Genomic DNA, 18319 nt, shown 5'->3' with positions numbered 1-18319 from the left:
TAGTCTATAATGTGCAAATCTACCCTGCCTTCCTGATGAATCTCCATGTTTAAGAGGACTTCGTATCTGCACCCCAGCATAGAAATACAGAAACATTATATCAAACATACCAACTTCAATACAATAGGGTCACTGCATTATAAAGTGAATCTAGTTTTTAAAGGAAAACAAAGGGCAGCATCACAATATCTGGAAACAAAACCATTCACTATAACATAATGCAGGACAGGGTGTTAGTTGGGAGGGTGGCTTCTTGATTGTCTTCAGCCAAAATCTGCCAATTTTAATCAAAAAAATGCAGACAAACCCTTGCAGCTGGGTGGAGACCTTGGTAACCAGGCTACTGCTCAGACAGAACTGCTCCAGCAGCTGCAATCTCTCCCTTCTTTCATCCTCTTCATCTCAGAGGCCAGAAATTAGCACACAAAAAATTACAATATGCACTACAATAAAATGCCAGTTACCAATAAACAGCAAAATCAAACAATACAATAGGAAAAAAAATCAGCCATATGGCATTTCTCTTTTCTCAGTCTGGTTCCCTGGACTCCTTTACATAACTCATGAAAGTCTTCCCTCAAATTCCTCTAGTCTTTCTCCCTTTTACCATGGATAATGCACCTACTACACCCGATGCTCCTTCCTGGTGGGAGTGCACCTGGCTCCTCTGGCTGAATCAGTTTAGGAAGGGAGAATAAAAGAAAAAAGAACTCCAGCAGATTTTTAGCAGACAGAAAAAAGGGGAGAAAGAGAGAAACAAGCAGGTGTCTGCATCAAGTCAGGAAAAAAAAACCTGAAGGTTCCCCACACATTTCCAGTGATCTGAAGGGTAAGGAAATGGAGCCCTTCTTCAGCAGGTGCTGTGCAGCTCCGAATTTGGTTAAAGGAGTCAAGGAGGAACTTAAAGAACTTTTCTTTGGTTTCCCCAGACCAGAAAGACGCAAGAGATTGGGTCCCAAAATCATACACGACAGAGGAGGAAAATACATTGCTTTTGAGTCCCATGCTGCTAGTTGACCAGTACAGAATAGTTTTCTACAGCTGATTTCAAGTTTCCCAAGGAAAAGGTGCCTGTTCTTCCTCTGGGATGACAAGTGAAACTAAGTTTGCAAAGTAAGATCTGTATGGGCTAGCAGACATCAGCCCCAAGTGAGAGCTAACAAGTGAGGTACAGATTCCTGGACCAAACTTAGAAGTCTTATAAAAAGCTGCATAAGTGCCAAATATCAAGTCATTTTATTAACAGTTGTATCACAATAGCCCCAGTTTGACTGGGGCTGCATTAAGCAAAATACTGGCCGGATACACATGGTAACAAACAGTTCCTGCTTCAAACAGCTTTGCAGCTAAGCTATAGCAAGATACAAGGTGGAGAAAAGCAGAAACAATGGAAGGAGGATGAGGATGAAGGGTGACAGATCACATGGTCACAAGAGTGGGAGCTTGAATAGTAGCTATATAAAACTATGAAAAGATAAAAGACATTAAAGATGACAATAATCCATGCTGCACACACAAAAATGACTTTAGGCTTGGGAAACATGACTTGTGAAGAACTGCTGAAAGAACTAGGTTATTTAGTTTGGAGAAGAGACGAGTGAGAAAGGATTTGATAACAGCCTTCAAACACCTGAAGGGAGATTATGGAGATAGATTATTCTCTGTGGCTATAGGGGACAGGACTAGGAGACATGGACTCAAGTTGCAGCAGAGGCAATTTAGGTTGGAGATTAAAAGGAACTTTTTTTTCTATGAGGGTGGTCAAGAAGTAGAACAGGCAACCTAGAAAAATTCTGGAATCTCCATCCTGAGAAGTTTTCAAGAGCAGGTTAGACAGACACTTGGCTGTGATGGCTTAGTCAGGGAGCAGATGACTGGACTAGATGATCCATGAGGCCCCTTCAATATCAAGGGAACCCTAACAGTTCACACCAATCGGACCATGGGGTAAAATTCCTTCCTGACCCCAAATATGGCGATTGGTCTGACCCTGAGCAGAGGGGCAAGAGCCTCTAACCGGGAACCTCCAACTTTGTTCCTAGAAGGAGAATCAGCACACCTGAGCTGAAGTCCCCAGCCTTAGCTGCAGTCAACACCCAGTGCCTCTGGGGAAGCTTAAAAACACCCTGACACATATAACAGAAAAAAGATGGGGGATGTGGGGAGGGAGGAGCAACCAGCAAAGCCCAGAAGCTTGGACAATACCCATGGTAGAAAATAGGCATAGCTAAGCCTACAGCACCCCCGACCAGTGGCTGTCCAACCTCTTGAATACCTCCAGTGATGGAGAGTCCAAAACTTTCTTGGCAGTCTATTCCACTGCTTCAGTATTCTCACCTGAAAGAAGTTTTTCCAGATATCCAATCTAAATTTATTTTGCTGCACCTTCAAGCCACTGATCCGTATTCTCCTCTCTGCAGTGAGTGAGTAAAGTTGCTTTTCCTCTTCTTCATGGCAGTCCTTCAAATATCTGAAGACTGCTATCATGTCCCGACTTAAGCACCTTTTCCGCAAACTGAACATGCCTTTCCTCATATGGCTTGCCCCCTTCCAAGCCCTGGATCATCTTTGTTGCCTGCCTCTGCACCCTCTCTAACTTCTCCATGTCCTTTTTTTAAATGTGAAGCTTAGAACACAATACTCTAGAGGAGGTCTAACTAGTGCCAAGTAGAGAGGCACTATCACCTCCAATGTCTTGCATCTAATGCTTCCGTGGATGCAGTCCAAAGCTGTATTCACCTTTTATGCAGCTGTCTCACACTGCAGACTCATAGTGAATCTGTGATCTACCAAGACTCCCAAGTCCCTTTCTGTGGAGCTGTCATCCAACCAGGTGTTCCCCATTTGGTATTTGTGTATTTGATTATTTCTCCCAAGGTGTAGTACAGGGATGGGCAATTATTTTGGGCAGAGGGCCACTTACTGGAGTTTTGGCAAGCCATCGAGAGCCGCATGACAGGCAGCCCAGGGCAGATAAATATTTTCTAAATTTTTTAGGGGCACCACAGGCCAGACAGGATGGCCTGGCAGACTGCATCCAGAACCCTGGGCCACATTTTGCCCATCCCTGGTGTAGTATCTTGCATTAGTCTGCACTGAACTTCATCCTGTTATCTCTAGCCCAACTTCCCAATCTGTTCAGATCCTTCTGAACTGTGCTTACCTCCTCCAATGTGTTCACAATCCTTCCCAGTTTCATGTCATCTGGAAACTTGCTGAAAAAGCTTTCTATGCCAGCATCTGAATCACTAATAAACATGTTGAACACCACCCAGGACAGACCCCTGTGACACTCCACTTGAAACCTCCTGCCATTCTGACATGGACCCATTAATAATTACACTTTGCATATGGCTATTGAGCCAGTTGTCTACCCACCTTGTAGTGGTTTCACTTAGCCGACATTTCTCCAATTTGTTTATGAGAAGGTCATGCTGGATCTTGTCAAAAGCCTTGCTGAAGTCCATGTACACTATATCCACAGCATTCCCTTCATCCACCCAAGTAGTTACTTTCTTAAAGAAGGAGATCAAGTTTGTTTGACACTATTTGTTTTTCATAAATCCATGCTGGCTGCTTGTGATTAGCCTTTCCTCCTCCAGATGCTTGTAAATGGCCTTCCTTAAGATATGCTCCAGTAACTTTCCAGGTATCATAGATTCATAGATGTTAGGGTCGGAAGGGACCTCAATAGATCATCGAGTCCGACCCCCTGCATAAGCAGGAAAGAGTGCTGGGTCTAGATGACCCCAGCTAGATACTCATCTAACCTCCTCTTGAAGACCCCCAGGGTAGGGGAGAGCACCACCTCCCTTGGGAGCCCGTTCCAGACCTTGGCCACTCGAACTGTGAAGAAGTTCTTCCTAATGTCCAATCTAAATCTGCTCTCTGCTAGCTTGTGGCCATTGTTTCTTGTAACCCCGGGGGCGCCTTGGTAAATAAATACTCACCAATTCCCTTCTGTGCCCCCATGATGAACTTAAAGGCAGCCACAAGGTCGCCTCTCAACCTTCTCTTGCGGAGGCTGAAAAGGTCCAGTTTCTCTACTCTCCTCGTAGGGCTTGGTCTGCAGGCCCTTGACCATACGAGTTGCCCTTCTCTGGACCCTCTCCAGGTTATCCGCATCCTTCTTGAAGTGTGGTGCCCAGAATTGCACACAGTACTCCAACTGCGGTCTGACCAGCGCCCGATAGAGGGGAAGTATCACCTCCTTGGACCTATTCGTCATGCATCTGCTGATGCACGATAAAGTGCCATTGGCTTTTCTGATGGCTTCATCACACTGCCGACTCATGTTCATCTTGGAGTCCACTAGGACTCCAAGATCCCTTTCCACCTCTGTGCCACCCAGCAGGTCATTCCCTAGGCTGTAGGTGTGCTGGACATTTTTCCTCCCTAGGTGCAGCACTTTGCATTTCTCCTTGTTGAACTGCATCCTGTTGTTTTCTGCCCACTTGTCCAACCTATCCAGGTCTGCCTGCAGCTGTTCCCTGCCCTCCGGTGTGTCCACTTCTCCCCATAGCTTTGTGTCATCTGCAAACTTGGACAGAGTACATTTGACTCCCTCGTCCAAGTCACTGATGAAGACATTAAAGAGTATCGGTCCAAGGACCGAGCCCTGTGGGACCCCACTGCCCACACCCTTCCAGGTCGAGACCGACCCATCCACCACGACTCTCTGGGTGTGGCCCTGTAGCCAATTCGCCACCCACCGGACTGTGTAGTCATCCACATCACAGCCTCTTAACTTGTTCACCAGTATGGGGTGGGATACCGTATCGAAGGCCTTCCTGAAGTCTAAGTATACGACATCCACCCCTCCTCCTGTGTCCAGGCGTTTCGTAACCTGGTCATAGAAAGAGACTAGATTGGTCAGGCACGATCTGCCCGCCACAAACCCGTGCTGGTTTCTCCTCAGCATAACTTGCCCTGCCGGGCTCTCACAAATGTGAGCCTTGATAATTTTTTCAAAGACTTTACCAAGGATAGAGGTGAGACTGACTGGCCTATAGTTGCCCGGGTCCTCCTTCCTCCCCTTTTTGAAAATGGGGACCACGTTAGCCCTTTTCCAGTCCTCCGGGACTTGGCCCGTGCACCACGAGCGTTCTAATATTCCCGCCAGTGGCTCTGCAATGATGTTGGCCAGTGCCTTCAGCACCCTCGGATGGAGCTCATCCGGGCCTGCCGACTTAAAGGCATCCAGTTCTTCCAAGTGACTCTGCACCATCTCAGGATCTACGTATGGAAGTCTGGCGCCTTGCTGCTGCCTCTCTACAACCCCAGTGAGAGACTTGTCGTGCCCCTCACTTAGGAACACTGAGGCAAAGAACTCGTTGAGTTCAGCCTTGTCCCCCCTGTCTGTCACCAATTGTTTCTGCCCATTTAGCAGGGGTCCTATTCCTCCCTGGGCCTTCCTTTTACTCCCAATATATCTAAAAAACAATTTCTTGTTGTCTTTTACTTGGGTTGCCATCCTCAGCTCCATGGTAGCTTTGGCCCGTCTAACTGCCTCCCTACAAGCACGAGCAGAGGAGGTATATTCATCTTTAGTGATCTCACCTTGTTTCCACTTTTTATGTGCTCCCCTTTTGGCCCTTAAGCTGCCCTGGATTTCTCTGGTCAGCCATGGAAGCCTCCTGGCCCCTTTCCCTCTTTTGCCTCGCTCGGGGATCGTCTTGCTTTGTGCCCAAAGGATCGTTTCCTTAAGGCACAGCCACCCTTCTTGGGCTTCCATCCCTTCAAAACTAAGGTGAGGCTAACTGGTCTGTAGTTTCCCAAGTCCTCTTTCTTGCCTTTTTTTAAAGAGGGGCACCACATTGGTCCTTTTCCAGTCCTCTGGCACCTGGCCTGTCTCCCACGACTTCATGAAGATCATTGCCAAGGGCTCTAGATCTCCTCTGCCAATCTTCAGGATCTTGAAATGAAGCTCATCCGACCCTGCTGACTCAAATTCATTCAGACACAACAAAAGCTTTTGGACCATGTCTTCTGTTATTTCCTCCCTCATCTTGCCCCCTTCCTTATCCAGATAATCCCTATTAGATGTCTGGGTTAACTTTTTTGTGAAGTCTGAAGCAAAGTAGCTGTTGAGTAGCATCTCCCAAGTCCTGATCAAGTGCCGTTTCAGTCATGGAGCCAGTTACATCACCTTTCAATGCCACCCTAGAGCAATTCAGCTACTCTCCCTGGAATCACAACTTCAAGCAACTTGAGACAGATTCTGAAACTCATCATTCCTTCATAGTGAAAATTTGCTCCCCTTATTTGTATGAGTTTCAATGGTCAGTCCAGCATGAAAGCACCTTGTACCAGGGACTTGATTGTCTTTTCTGTCCATGCAATACCATGCACACACCCAATGCTAAAGAGACTACAAAGTGAAGACTACATGGAGAGTGGTGGTCTTAGAGGATGGCTGATCCTTTCCAAACTCACAGCAGAGCAGAATTACGGGCTCCTCACCATAACAATGAAAAGAACCAACTTAGATTCCTATGTTTTTATAAGCAAGCAACTTAAACAAGAGATAATTATAATTTCTCTACTGCTGCAAAACTTTGTTTTACTGAATGCTGTTACCTTCTGCATCACGTTTAGGGAATTTTAAACAGGCAAATGGAAGAAGGTCTGATTGAAGATGAAGTTAAGTGAAAGAAATTGGTCTCATTTAGCACATGACAGGATTCATCTGTGTTCTCAAGTCCACTGAGGTAGCATCATGGGCGTTTCATATTCATGAGCTGCTGCGACACTGTGTCCCCTCATTTACAAAGCACCGTGTTCAGCAAATTCCGTCCCTGTGGACACTCTGTGCATTTCATGGTCTTGTCAGAGACACATCAAACACTCCAGTAACCAAATACCAGAAAATGGCTTTAATTAGTGCATCTCAATGCGATAAATAATTTTTTTCCCTCTAAGTGGAAAAATGGAGAATAAAAAAAAGCAAAGTGGAAAGCAACAGGCAAAAAGCTTCAAAAACATAAGGAGCAAGGGAGAGAGGCAGCTTCTGCTGAGCACACAAACAAGCTTGAAGCCTCTTGGAAGGTTTCTTGTGAGAGCAGCAGGAAAGCAGAGGATAAAAGAACACCTCTCTGGACCCCTAGTCACACCATTTTAAAGGGGTAAAATCCACAGGATTGAAAGTGACCTGATGTCAATCAAACGGCTGATCAGGATCTTTGTCTGTTGTCTGTAGGGAGAGCAGAGGGTCGAAGAGGATCAGGGAGCTACCACAACAGATGGGGCGTAGCCCAAAACACCTGGGAAAAGCTGACACAAAACAGCACTAGGGTGCACCTTGCTGAAAGCCACAGTGAGAAATGGAAAGACAGTAGCAACACACAGGCTGGCGTGTGCAAGAAGTCGCTATAGGAAAAGTGCCCCCTGACTGCAGGCTACAGAAGAGTCTCATCAGCAGTCCCTTGATATTAAGGAGCACATCATCAGTTTTACAGTGACATGCTGGCAGAGAACAAGGGTAACTCACTGTGTTTTTTCTCAGCCTTCCAGTTTAGGATGCTTCTGCCAACCAAAGTGCTGGGAGAAAAGGTGGACTAGGCTACTATGCCTTGGGGCCCCTGCAAGCCCCAGAGAATAGCATAGGTCATGTAGGCTGGGACAGTGTTGTGGCTGATGCTTTTCTGGGATGCTTGCCCAGCTGCAACTTTGCCTCCACTGGACAGGCCCAGGGAGCCTGAAATCCAGGGCATCTGCTGCTTTCGCACGTGTTGCTACAGACAAACCATGTCTTTCCCATTTCAGAATCAGCACTGAATGCTCATTGCCTGGATGCTTGAAGGAGAGACTATAAATGCTGCAATGCTGCTGTGGCACAGGTACAGTGCAGCAGGGCCAGACGAGAGGTCTGGCTCACTGCTGGGTAACTTAGTCAATAGCCCTTGTTATTCAGGAGGTCAGTCTAGATAATCTAATGCTTCCTTCTGACTTTATGCAATCCATGGCCTTGAGACAAATACTTTCCCCTATATGTCTGCCATTGGCAGTACCAAAAAGACAAAATCAGGGACCCGGATTACGGCCTGTGCTGCTGGAATCCAACCTAACCCTGGCATTAGCAGGGCACCACTGTGAGAAACTCAAGGTCCCAAGGATAGATCTATAAATTACCTACTGACCCCACAGATATTCCCATCTGGGCTCTGGGCCCAGTTCTTAGAGATTTCCAATTTTCTCCTCTTGAAGGTTGTTCTACATTCCCCCTCTTTTCCTGCCAAAACATACCAAGGAAATAGTGGGGCAACATACTAGAAGGCATAAAGTGTATGAGGGAGGTGAACGAGGTGAACTCAGAAACACAAAACCTGCCTCAATAATGCTGGGGATGAGTGATTTCATATTAGAGTATTAACATGACAGGGAAAGAGACTTCTCAGAATGCTCCTGTGGAAGTCTGTTCGGGAGCAGGAGTATCTGTTTCTATTTCATCCTCTTCATGTTACGCTGGAAAAACAAGACAAACTACATTTCTTTTATGCTAAATCCTTAGGTTTTGTTTTTTTCTTATATATATTTATTAAAAAAATGCCTCTTTGATCGGCAGCACCCGTGACATTTCCACATCCAGAAACTCCTCAGAAGCCTCCCTCCCTCTGCACAAGGCCACCGCTGCTGACAGTCAGCCTGGTTTGATCACAGCCACTCAGAATCGGATTTTCATAAGACAGATGAGGAATCTTACTGCTGCTCTCTCTCATATCAGATGAGAAACTGAAGGGGGAGGGGGACGGGTCCTGCGGGAACAACGATACAATCAAGGGCTACGCAGTTCTCTCTCTGTCCCTCCACTGCTGCAATTTTCAAAGGAGTTTGCCTCAGGCAGTTTTAAATGATGGTGTCTCAATTCTGTAATCATCTTTCAAGAGCTTTTTCTTAAAGGGTGTTTTAGGTAAACCTAGTCCGTCAACTGCACTTATGGACTCAGCAATCACAGGCCCAATATGACTGTGTATCTAACATATCAAAGAATTTAAAGATGGCTGAAAACCCAACAAGACTATCTCTTGAATACTCCAGCACCAGCATTTCCTTTTTAGACACCATGATCAATATCCAGAATGGTAAAATACAAACCACCATATACAAGAAACCCACGGACCAACATACATATCTACACAGAACCAGCAATCACCCTAAACACACCAATAAAGCTGTAATTTACAGCCAAGCCCTCCGATACCACCACATTTGCACTGAGGAGAATACCTGCAAACGTCACCTTGCAAATCTCAAAAGGGCTTTCACCCACCAAGGGTGCTCCTCCAGAGAGATACATCACACTATTGAAAGAGCCACTCAGATACCATGTGAAGAATTGCTGCAGTACAAAAAGAAAATCATGAATCGCAAACCATTAGTTATGACAAACCATCCTTCCCTGGATCCTATACGGAAAATCCTCAAACAATTGCAACACTTACTAAAACAAGATCCAACTTTTAAAGAGATCTTCCCAGAACCACCCATTCTAGCCTTCAAGCAAGCACAGAACCTTGCCAACCTCATCACCAGAAGCAAATTTCCTATGGCCCAAAGCACATCCAGGCCATGCCATGACAAGAAATGTAAAACCTACCAACATATCTCCACTGCTCCCACAATTACTATACCCCACAACAGAACCATCACCATTCCTGAATCTTACACTTGCACCTCCAGAAGTGTAATACATCTCATCCAGTGCACCAAATGCTCTGATGGAAAATATGTAGGAGAAACCAAACAATGACTGTGTACCAGAATGAATGCACACCGAAAATCTATCAAAGACAAAAATACCCAATTCCCTGTGGGTGCACACTTCTCACAAAATAACCACTCTCTCTCCAATCTCTCATTTCTAATCCTCAAAGGGAATTTACAAAATACCTTTCATAGACAAGCCTACAAACTTCACTTCATAAATCTACTGGATACAAAAAATCATGGACTAAATGTAGACATTGGATTTATGGCACATTATAACCTGTGTGCCATCTGATAACCCCAGGTAACCCGTCTGCATTTTACCAGCTACATTTTATCACCTTCTCCCCCTTTCCACCCCCCCCAACTACATTTTCACACCTATTGTCTCCCATTCCCTTTGAACCTTACTGCTACATATTTGCATTTTCACAGACCTGCATTTTAACTTCAGTTCTACCCAGGATAGCACACAAACACCAAAAAGACTTTCCCTATGCCTGAAGAAAGGCATTTGTGCCCGAAAGCTTGCAAAGAACAATTTGTCCAACTATTTAGTCAGTCTAATAAAAGATGTCACATCTACCCAAAGAACCTTGTCTACCTAACGAGTCAGAATGTTTTTGACACTATGGACTCCTGTTTGAAATCCCTGGGTTTATCTTGTGAATCACGTTTGCACAATGCTAACACTGCATGGCATGCCACAGCACTGCTGAAGGGCTCTCATGGCACCCTGGTTGAAAAATCAGTGCTCTAGCATAACCATCTGCCCCAGACCACAGCTCCCTGCTCAGCTCATTCACAGAGCTCCTCACAGGGCAAACATTTTCTGCTGCTCATATTTCACTGCTGCTCAGTATTTTTTTCCTCTCACACAGTTCCCTCAAAACTCTACTATGACAGTTGGCTCTCAAGCTACCTTGATCTCTCCCCTTACACTCTTTATGCTCCACCCCATCCTGTTTGTTCAGTCATTCTGCAAGAGCTCTGCCACTGCAGCCATCTGCTCTACCAACCCCTCCCAGCCCCATCTGCTGTTCACCTACCCACTCCTTGTGCTTCCTGTGCAAATGGCAACTAGCTAGGGAAGCAACCAGGATACCTTATCTTGAATGATACAGGGCAGAACTAATCAAGACTGCGATGTACTCTCAGCTCTGCTTTAAGCTGCTCATAAACCAGGTACCATATTCAGTATCCTTAAGTATTCATATGCTGTTCATGAGGTGAGGTTACTGTTTCAGTGCTGTGAAGTTCTGGTGCTGGGTAGCCTGCCAGGGGCAGCTCTGCAACTACAGATTCAGCTCCCCAGAAAGACTCGCATAGTGACTATGCAGACACCTACTGCCTTCTTTTCTTTTCTTGAAACGAGCACCATTATCTTTTAGTGGTACATTAAAATGTTTCCTATGGCTCCTGTTGCACTCAGAGACTGGGCTCCTCTCCTGTTCAAATGCAAAGGAGCTGACCACACTGAACAGAAGGCTAAAGCTCTTCTAAAGGCCTGACATTGTATAGAAAGGTCTCATCTTCAGCTTCCCTTCCTAAAGCAGGCAGGAAGGGGCTTTGCCTTGAGGGTAGAGATCTAGTCATGTCTCCTGGCAGCTTCCCTCACCTGCAGGTCAGGTTTAGGTTGTCTGTATAGCACAGACAGCCCTTCATTTCAATCAGCTCCATTGTTCACACACACTACCTGCTATAAAATAACATGTCCTCTTTCCCATACACTCACAGCATCCCTGCCCTCCAGTGAAACACTGCTTTGGAAGCTGTGCTCTCCCTGGGGAACAGAGGTACTAGAGTGGGCCACTCCTGAACTGGGGCAGCACAGGGGGAGAAAGCACAGTCAGAGACAGAGCAGTGGCAATCTCAGCCAATAAGCCACAGCAGTATCACTGGCTGAGGAGCTACAAGGTGAGAGACACTCACTCTGATATGGGGGCTGGAAGTAGCAGGGCATCACTGGGGACGGAACACTGCTGAAGGGTACAGTTAGGAGGACTCTCAAATAAACGGTACCACTAGCTGAGGCACCATATATGAAAGAAGATACAGGGGCATTGATCACGCAGGGCTGTGCAGATCGAAAGATGGCCCCTTGCCTGCTGCTTTGGGCAGGAAGACAAATTCGAGCAGTATGAACCCAAGTGAAATACCAGGCAGTGTAAAACCAGAGACTATGTTGCTCTGCAGAGGAAAAGAATAGGAGGAGGCAGGGATACCCTTCTATCACCCTTCCCTCCCTTTTGCAGCCCCAGCAGAGAGAAGCCTGCACTTGGGAGAAGCTCACGGCTGCAAGAGAAAAGGAGGCAGTGCTCTGCAGATAGCGTTTTTCTAATTCCACTGACAGCCTCGCATCTCCCATCTCATCCAGCCTCACTCCTGAGCTGAACTCAGCCACTGCTGCCCATTTTCCCTGTTGACATGGACAGAAAATTGAGCAATTACCCTTAAACTCCTCTCTCTCAGATTGCCCTGATTGCTACACACACAGTATTAAGCCCTCAATTGCCCCTGGCCAAAAGTGGCTCAACTAGGCCTGTCCATTAGGAATTGTTGCTCAAGAGAGTTTATTATTCCTCACCTTGTCAATGTATTAATCCCATTCAAGCAGGCTGCCCATTGTGCAGAGCTAGAACTCTGATATCTGAGCCCCAACGAGTAAGATTCAGGCAGACACACAGCAAGCTAGCCAAGGTGCACTCCCTGGTTCCTGTGCCCAGGTGCCTTGTGTATCAATGTGTACACATGTACGCATGCACTGCATATCAGAGCATCTCACAAGATCTGTGATATCACTAGGGTGGGTGCTTTAGAACAGCGTTTCTCAACTCATGGGTCATGAGCTAAAAATGGGTTGCAAGAATATATGAAAGGGTCACAAAGCAACTTTAAAAATGGATCAACAAGCTTTAAAATGGATTCTCCCTTAAAGACAAAAAACATGGGCAACTGTGGCTTTTCCCTTGCAGGCTGGCAAAGTTCTAGCCTGCAAGGGGCTACCTGGGGTCCCCCATACCCTGCCCCCCTACCCCACACACTGGGGGGCTGAGGCCCAGGGTCAGGACTGACCATTGATGTTTATGAATGGGTCCTGGTACAAAAAAGGTTGAGAACCACTGCTTTAGGAAACAATGAAGTCAACTGACAGAGAGACACTAGGGTTGCAGCAAGGGTGGTGCTACTGTTTCTTCAGGCACCTACAGCTTTCCCTCCATTTGGAGTTACTGAGGTGTGAAATGATGCTTTTGTCAGAAACATTCCTTCACCCTCCTGTTTCTCAAAGCTTACTCCTTTGTAAAGTGTCTCACTTGTCCTGGTCTAGTCCCCAATAGAGGAAAAATAAGGTTGAGAAAAACGGAATTCCTAGCATCATACTGAGTATCCCATGAGCCAGAATGCTTCTGAGCTCTAACATTGGAGCCTTGCCCATTGCCCTGAGGCAACACATTGCTATTTTACTGTACTGTGTGTATGACTCATCCCCGGTGATTTCCTTATGTCACAGTTAAGATTCAGTGAAGCTGGAGATGGTCCCATTTGCACTCCAGTTTGGCCTCGCTCAGGCACCTCCTTTCACAACAGTCTCTGGGTTCCTTCTACACAATCCCTAGCACAAGGATCATTCACCAGGAACCAACCTTAGGAGTCACTATGTTCAATGGCACTGATTTATTCTTCTTTTTTCCAGTGGCACCTTGTAGGGTATTTGAGGTTTTGCAGAACATGGGAGGGGCTGGCATGGACAATTTTTAGGACTCTTTGGGTAATCAGTTGTTGGGAAATGAAGGAGACTAGACATGATGGCCTGGGAGGACTCTTGAAATCCGGCATTTCTGTCTGTCTGTAAGAATCCAACCTAACTGTGATAAATCAGTCAGTGTCCTATGGTCTGGCTGAAGAGCACAGGGGAGTCTACCTCTATTGCCAGTATATTCATGCAATTACAAAACAGATCAAATAAAAAACATTATCTCCCTCATTGTGTGCCCCTCTCCTACCTGCTAATGCCTGTTTGGGAGTTCTTTATGGTATGGAGCATATCTTTAAAATGCCCAACACAATGGGACCCTGATCCTACTCCCATCTCTAGGCACCAGTGCAATCAAGACAACCACAACTAGACAAATTTTAAGTCATGTCTAGGCCATTTTAAATGCACAAGATTCTTCTGTAAATGTACAAAGTTTTCTCTCTTGTTCTTTTAATAAAAAGGTCAGTTGGGGGACAAACACTGCTAATGCAGTGTTATGGCGGAGATTTCCAATGCATTCAAGGTAGGAGAGTCAAACATATGGTTTGACAGCAACAATCATCAGGCAACCCTGCCAGTTTACATTAAGGTATACAAGCTAGCAACTTATGCCCACAGAAGGACCACAGTACACCCCCTGGGGAAACATAAGTCAATGCTAATGCCTTGACTTGTGTGTGTTTACAATCTTAGCCATAATGCTGCATTGAATAGCATGAGCCAAAAAGTATGGTAGTGTACTAGGAAGCCTAATCTACCTAGGGCAGCAACTCAACTTAGTGTCTGACTACAATGCTGGATGCCCAAGTTACTCCCTGCTTTTTACCCTGAATCTTATTTATACTTCCCCGTTTGATTTTTCACTATAGTTATTTTATTTGGGATGGGATTTTGTTTTTATTCAACTTTCCTCCCCTGGAATCACTGAAACCTCAGGGAGATTCAGTCCCTGTGCCTTCTCACACAATTCCCCTGGCTTTAACTCTGTCCATAAGGAGCATGGTGAAGTAATGGAAAATATGCAAAGGCACTGATAATTCCCAAGGTTTCAAAACACAGAGTAAAGTAACATATTTGCTTACAGTAGATATTTAGTTACACCACATACCTGTATATTGGGATCTTACCCCTATCACACTCACGCTTGCGCACGCACTCACACATGCACCCAAACAAAACAAAACGGACTGAAACTGTCAGTTGCAGCTTAGCTTTGGATAAATAAATGCACTGTACAGTAACTTGACATATCTCTACATCACATTCTATTTCAGTTCTTATTTGTATTTATCACCACCAATATCAGGGCACCAGGTGTCACATGCTGCAAATATTTGGCAAGGCGGTTTCCGCTGGTCTGGCAAAGAATGTTCTTATATTCTGAGAGGCAAGTGTTTCACAAGAAGGCTCACAGGTATTTGAGCACACAGTGAACACAGACCTGCAGCAATATACAGTACTGGAGCTATAAGAAGCTCAGGAAGCCTCCCTGGAAGAAAGCTAAGATCATTCTAAGAGCTTAGCATGTGCCAGAGCTGGGAGTAACATATACAAAGCTTCACCAGAGATCTGAAAAAGCCTTATAATTTTACCTACTGAAATGGTGAATGTCTTATTACCTATAGCAATGCCTGATCCTTTCATGATTCCTGTTAAATTCAGATGCATGGGGATATTTTGAAACCCTGAGTTGTATAGGTTAACCATACACTCTGTAGAAGAGTTATTAGTACCTGAAAGTCTACTATAACTCTTAGCAACTGGGGGCAAGGATCTGTGCCTGCCTGCCTTCTCAGAACCCTGGTTAATGTTTATGTAGGACTCTGCCACATGGATTTTTCCAGCGGTTTCTCCATTGCCTGGTGCTGGAAAAGAAGGCTCTGCCAACTATAAGGATAGGCACAGCTAGTGTCTGACCCAGAGCATGGAGTACCTGACAGCAGCCAGGACAGTGCTGGAAAGAGCTAATTCAGTGGTGCCCATGCTCTGCCCATATACATACATGGTCCCAGATAAGGGTGACTAGATTTTAAAAAAAGAATTCCATGGATTGTTTATCAATCTAATCTGAAGTAGGGAAAGAAACAGCATAGTTGGGAGGAGCAGACTAAGGGGCACAGAGGCAGACATTACAGATGCTTGCCCTGAAGAAGTACAGGAAGGAGTATGTACCCAGGAGCCAGACAGAGACAGAAACACATCTCTGGGTTTCTCCTTCTTACCAATGGCAGGTTATCATTTCTATATCACTCCAGACTACTTGAACTCCGAGATTACCCCTCTCCTGTGCCTAGGATTTCTGGTCTGCTTTACGCCTTGTCCAGCTCTGCAGAAGACGCCTTTGCAGTTGATGCTTCTGCTTTCGCGTCTTTGACAACTATGAACCTCTTTTCCTGCTGCTTCTTCTATTTCTGTCCAGGCTTCTGGGAATCCCTAGGGAGAATGTGAGGAGGTTTCTAGTAGTTAGGAAGGGGCTGCCTTACCTCCACCATCATCTGATCCCTCCAAGCTTTGCTGCCTGAGGCGGTGGCTGCAAAAACAAACAAAACAAAACAAAAACAAAAAACAGGAAAACAAGTTTCAAAGACAAATACAGAAAAATGTCTTCTCCTGGTTTCTCCCTGTCCCAGGAGCTTGCTGGCCTCCGCACACTCCAAACTGAAAAGTTACACTGGCCTACACCCATGTCCCATTCTGATGTAGCCATCTGCTAAGGGCACAAGGGCTATTACCTGCTTTCTCACTACCTCTCGTAGAGCTGCCTACTGTGTGAGTTACCCCAGGATAGAGGCACATCTGTCCATTCCCGACCCTGGGGTCTTTTCCATCAGTATATAAAACTGTGGTACCATAGTTGTAAATTGCACTACAGTTTGTATGCGTCTGTCCCTTACTCAGACTACCACCTCCACTTGACCCCAGAATAAGGGACTCTGCACACCATGGACATCTGCCCACACCAGGCTTTGCACCCCTGTCCTGAGCACAGACGCACCCAAGCCCAAGTGCCCTGATATGCCAAATCACATGGCCATGCTCTGTACACAAAAACACTTGGGTCAGTCTCAACAGTCCCACTGCGAGTGAGGGGTCCATAAGGGGAGACAGTCAAGTCTGCCTCAATTAGCATTATGGGAACTTACTCTTCTACTTCTTCTGCGTGTTTCCTTCCTGACCTGAAAAAAAAAATAAAAGATTTTGCTGAGAAAAAGCTGGAGGGTGAGAAAGAGCTGGAGGGTGGGGAGCGTGAGAGGAGAGCTCTTCCAACACAGTGCTCCTGTCCTGTAAAACAGCCTTCAGATTTTCCTGAGGACACAGGTGACCTTGGGCATAAAACAAGAGACCGTATCTTTCCAAGGTGCACACCGGTGGCACTGGCTCAGTGCAAATAAAGGGTTAAACAGGAACCATAGCATCCCAGAAGGAACCAGGTCAGACACCAGCAAGAGCAACTCTCTGCTCTCTGTATTCCTAAATATTCCCTCATCCCAAAAGCTACAGGTGAAGCTTCCCCTGCCTCAGTGTGAATGGGAAAACATCGAGCTAATTTCCAGCCTACACCCCTGGAGACCAGGAGGTTCCTTCTGCCCTCAGCCACAGACAAACAGTGTCCGATTGCCTTCTTCGCCCAGAAGCTCCACCTCAGCCTGGGCAAGTTCAGGTCTAACATGCTGTCACTGCAGTAAATCAGGGCTGATCCGGCTGAGTTAACAGGAGTTCATAATAATATCATGGGGGGAGGCGCTGGCGAATGGCAGTTCTCTCGCTCTCCACCCCAGCAAGCCCAGAAGTAATTCAGCTCCGATTAGGGATGCTTGTTCAATATTCAAAATGTAAAACATGGAGGTTGCTGAACCAGCACTTTGAAAAGTTAATTAAATGCCAGGTTTCTTTTTAGCAGATACTCCATCACTCGCCGATTGCTTTGGCCATTTTGCAGAATGAAGTTCTAACACTGCGCGTTGGGAATAAATATGCTCCCCTCTCCCGGGAGTCAGGGCTCCATGACAGGGAATACATGGGGCTTTCTTCTCCCATGCACCTTGGCCCAGGAAGCCTCAGCCATTTCCATTTTCTTGCATTTCCCCTTTTGAAGCACCTGGGTGAGATGGCAGAAGCCTCCCTTTCACTCATCCAGCTCTCTATGACAACAGCCCCAGCCACTCACGTAGCCCTCAGGTGTAGAACATAAGTGCACACCTAAGTGTAGAACACGGCACAGAGGAGTCTCTTTTATGATAGGAGGGAGCTGAGGGAGTCTTATATCTTGAGAAAAACAGAGACGGTGGGAGTGCTCCTCACTGGAGCTTTCACTCCGGAAGAAGTTGAATAAGAGGCTTTGGGATGGATACAGTTGGATATAATTCCGCTGTTACAGCCAGAGTTACAGCCACTTACAGGAGATCCGAATCTGGATTTGGGTCTTCACCAGTGGTTAGGATTAGGTCCACCCCCAGCCCTGCCCCACAGCCAACGCACAGGTTTATATAACTAAATAACCCCCTGCTAACCCAAAAAGGGTAAAGAAGTGGCCTAGGAGCCCAACGCCAGCTGAGACTAGAGGCTGTAAAGTCCATGGAAAGAATTTGAGAAGTAGAGCAGAAAGGAAGTGTGAAGAACACCTCATCACACACATCTCTGCTTAGGCAAGGGTGTTCCCTACAGCTGATTTTCCACAGCTTTCACTCATCCCAAGCAGCAGGCATTTCTATCTCTTCCCAGAACTAGGAGACAATACTGCACCCCAAACAGCAGAAACACTTTCTGGATGTTCACTCTAAACAGGGCTGTCCCTAGGGTATGGCAAATCAGGATGACCGCCCCAGGCCCTGTGCTTTGGGGGGCCCCATGCTTTGA

At 46.1% G+C, this 18319-nt stretch overlaps 1 protein-coding gene across 1 annotated transcript in view; it reads right to left on the bottom strand.

Annotated features, from left to right (window-relative positions):
- IFT43 (intraflagellar transport 43) overlaps positions 1-18319 on the bottom strand; it is a 73047-nt gene that overhangs the window by 8111 nt on the left and 46617 nt on the right. Inside the window, exons 4-5 of the mRNA XM_006268370.4 lie at positions 16606-16638; positions 15946-15992 (exon numbers count right to left, since the gene is read on the bottom strand). Coding sequence (XP_006268432.3) covers positions 15946-15992; positions 16606-16638 — 80 coding nt within the window. The remainder of the gene's footprint in view (positions 1-15945; positions 15993-16605; positions 16639-18319) is intronic.

Source organism: Alligator mississippiensis, chromosome 2 (assembly GCF_030867095.1).
Source record: "Alligator mississippiensis isolate rAllMis1 chromosome 2, rAllMis1, whole genome shotgun sequence".
NCBI lineage: Eukaryota > Metazoa > Chordata > Crocodylia > Alligatoridae > Alligator > Alligator mississippiensis.
The sequence above is the reverse complement of the archived record's forward strand: the minus strand, read 5'-3'. Positions and strand labels throughout refer to the sequence as shown.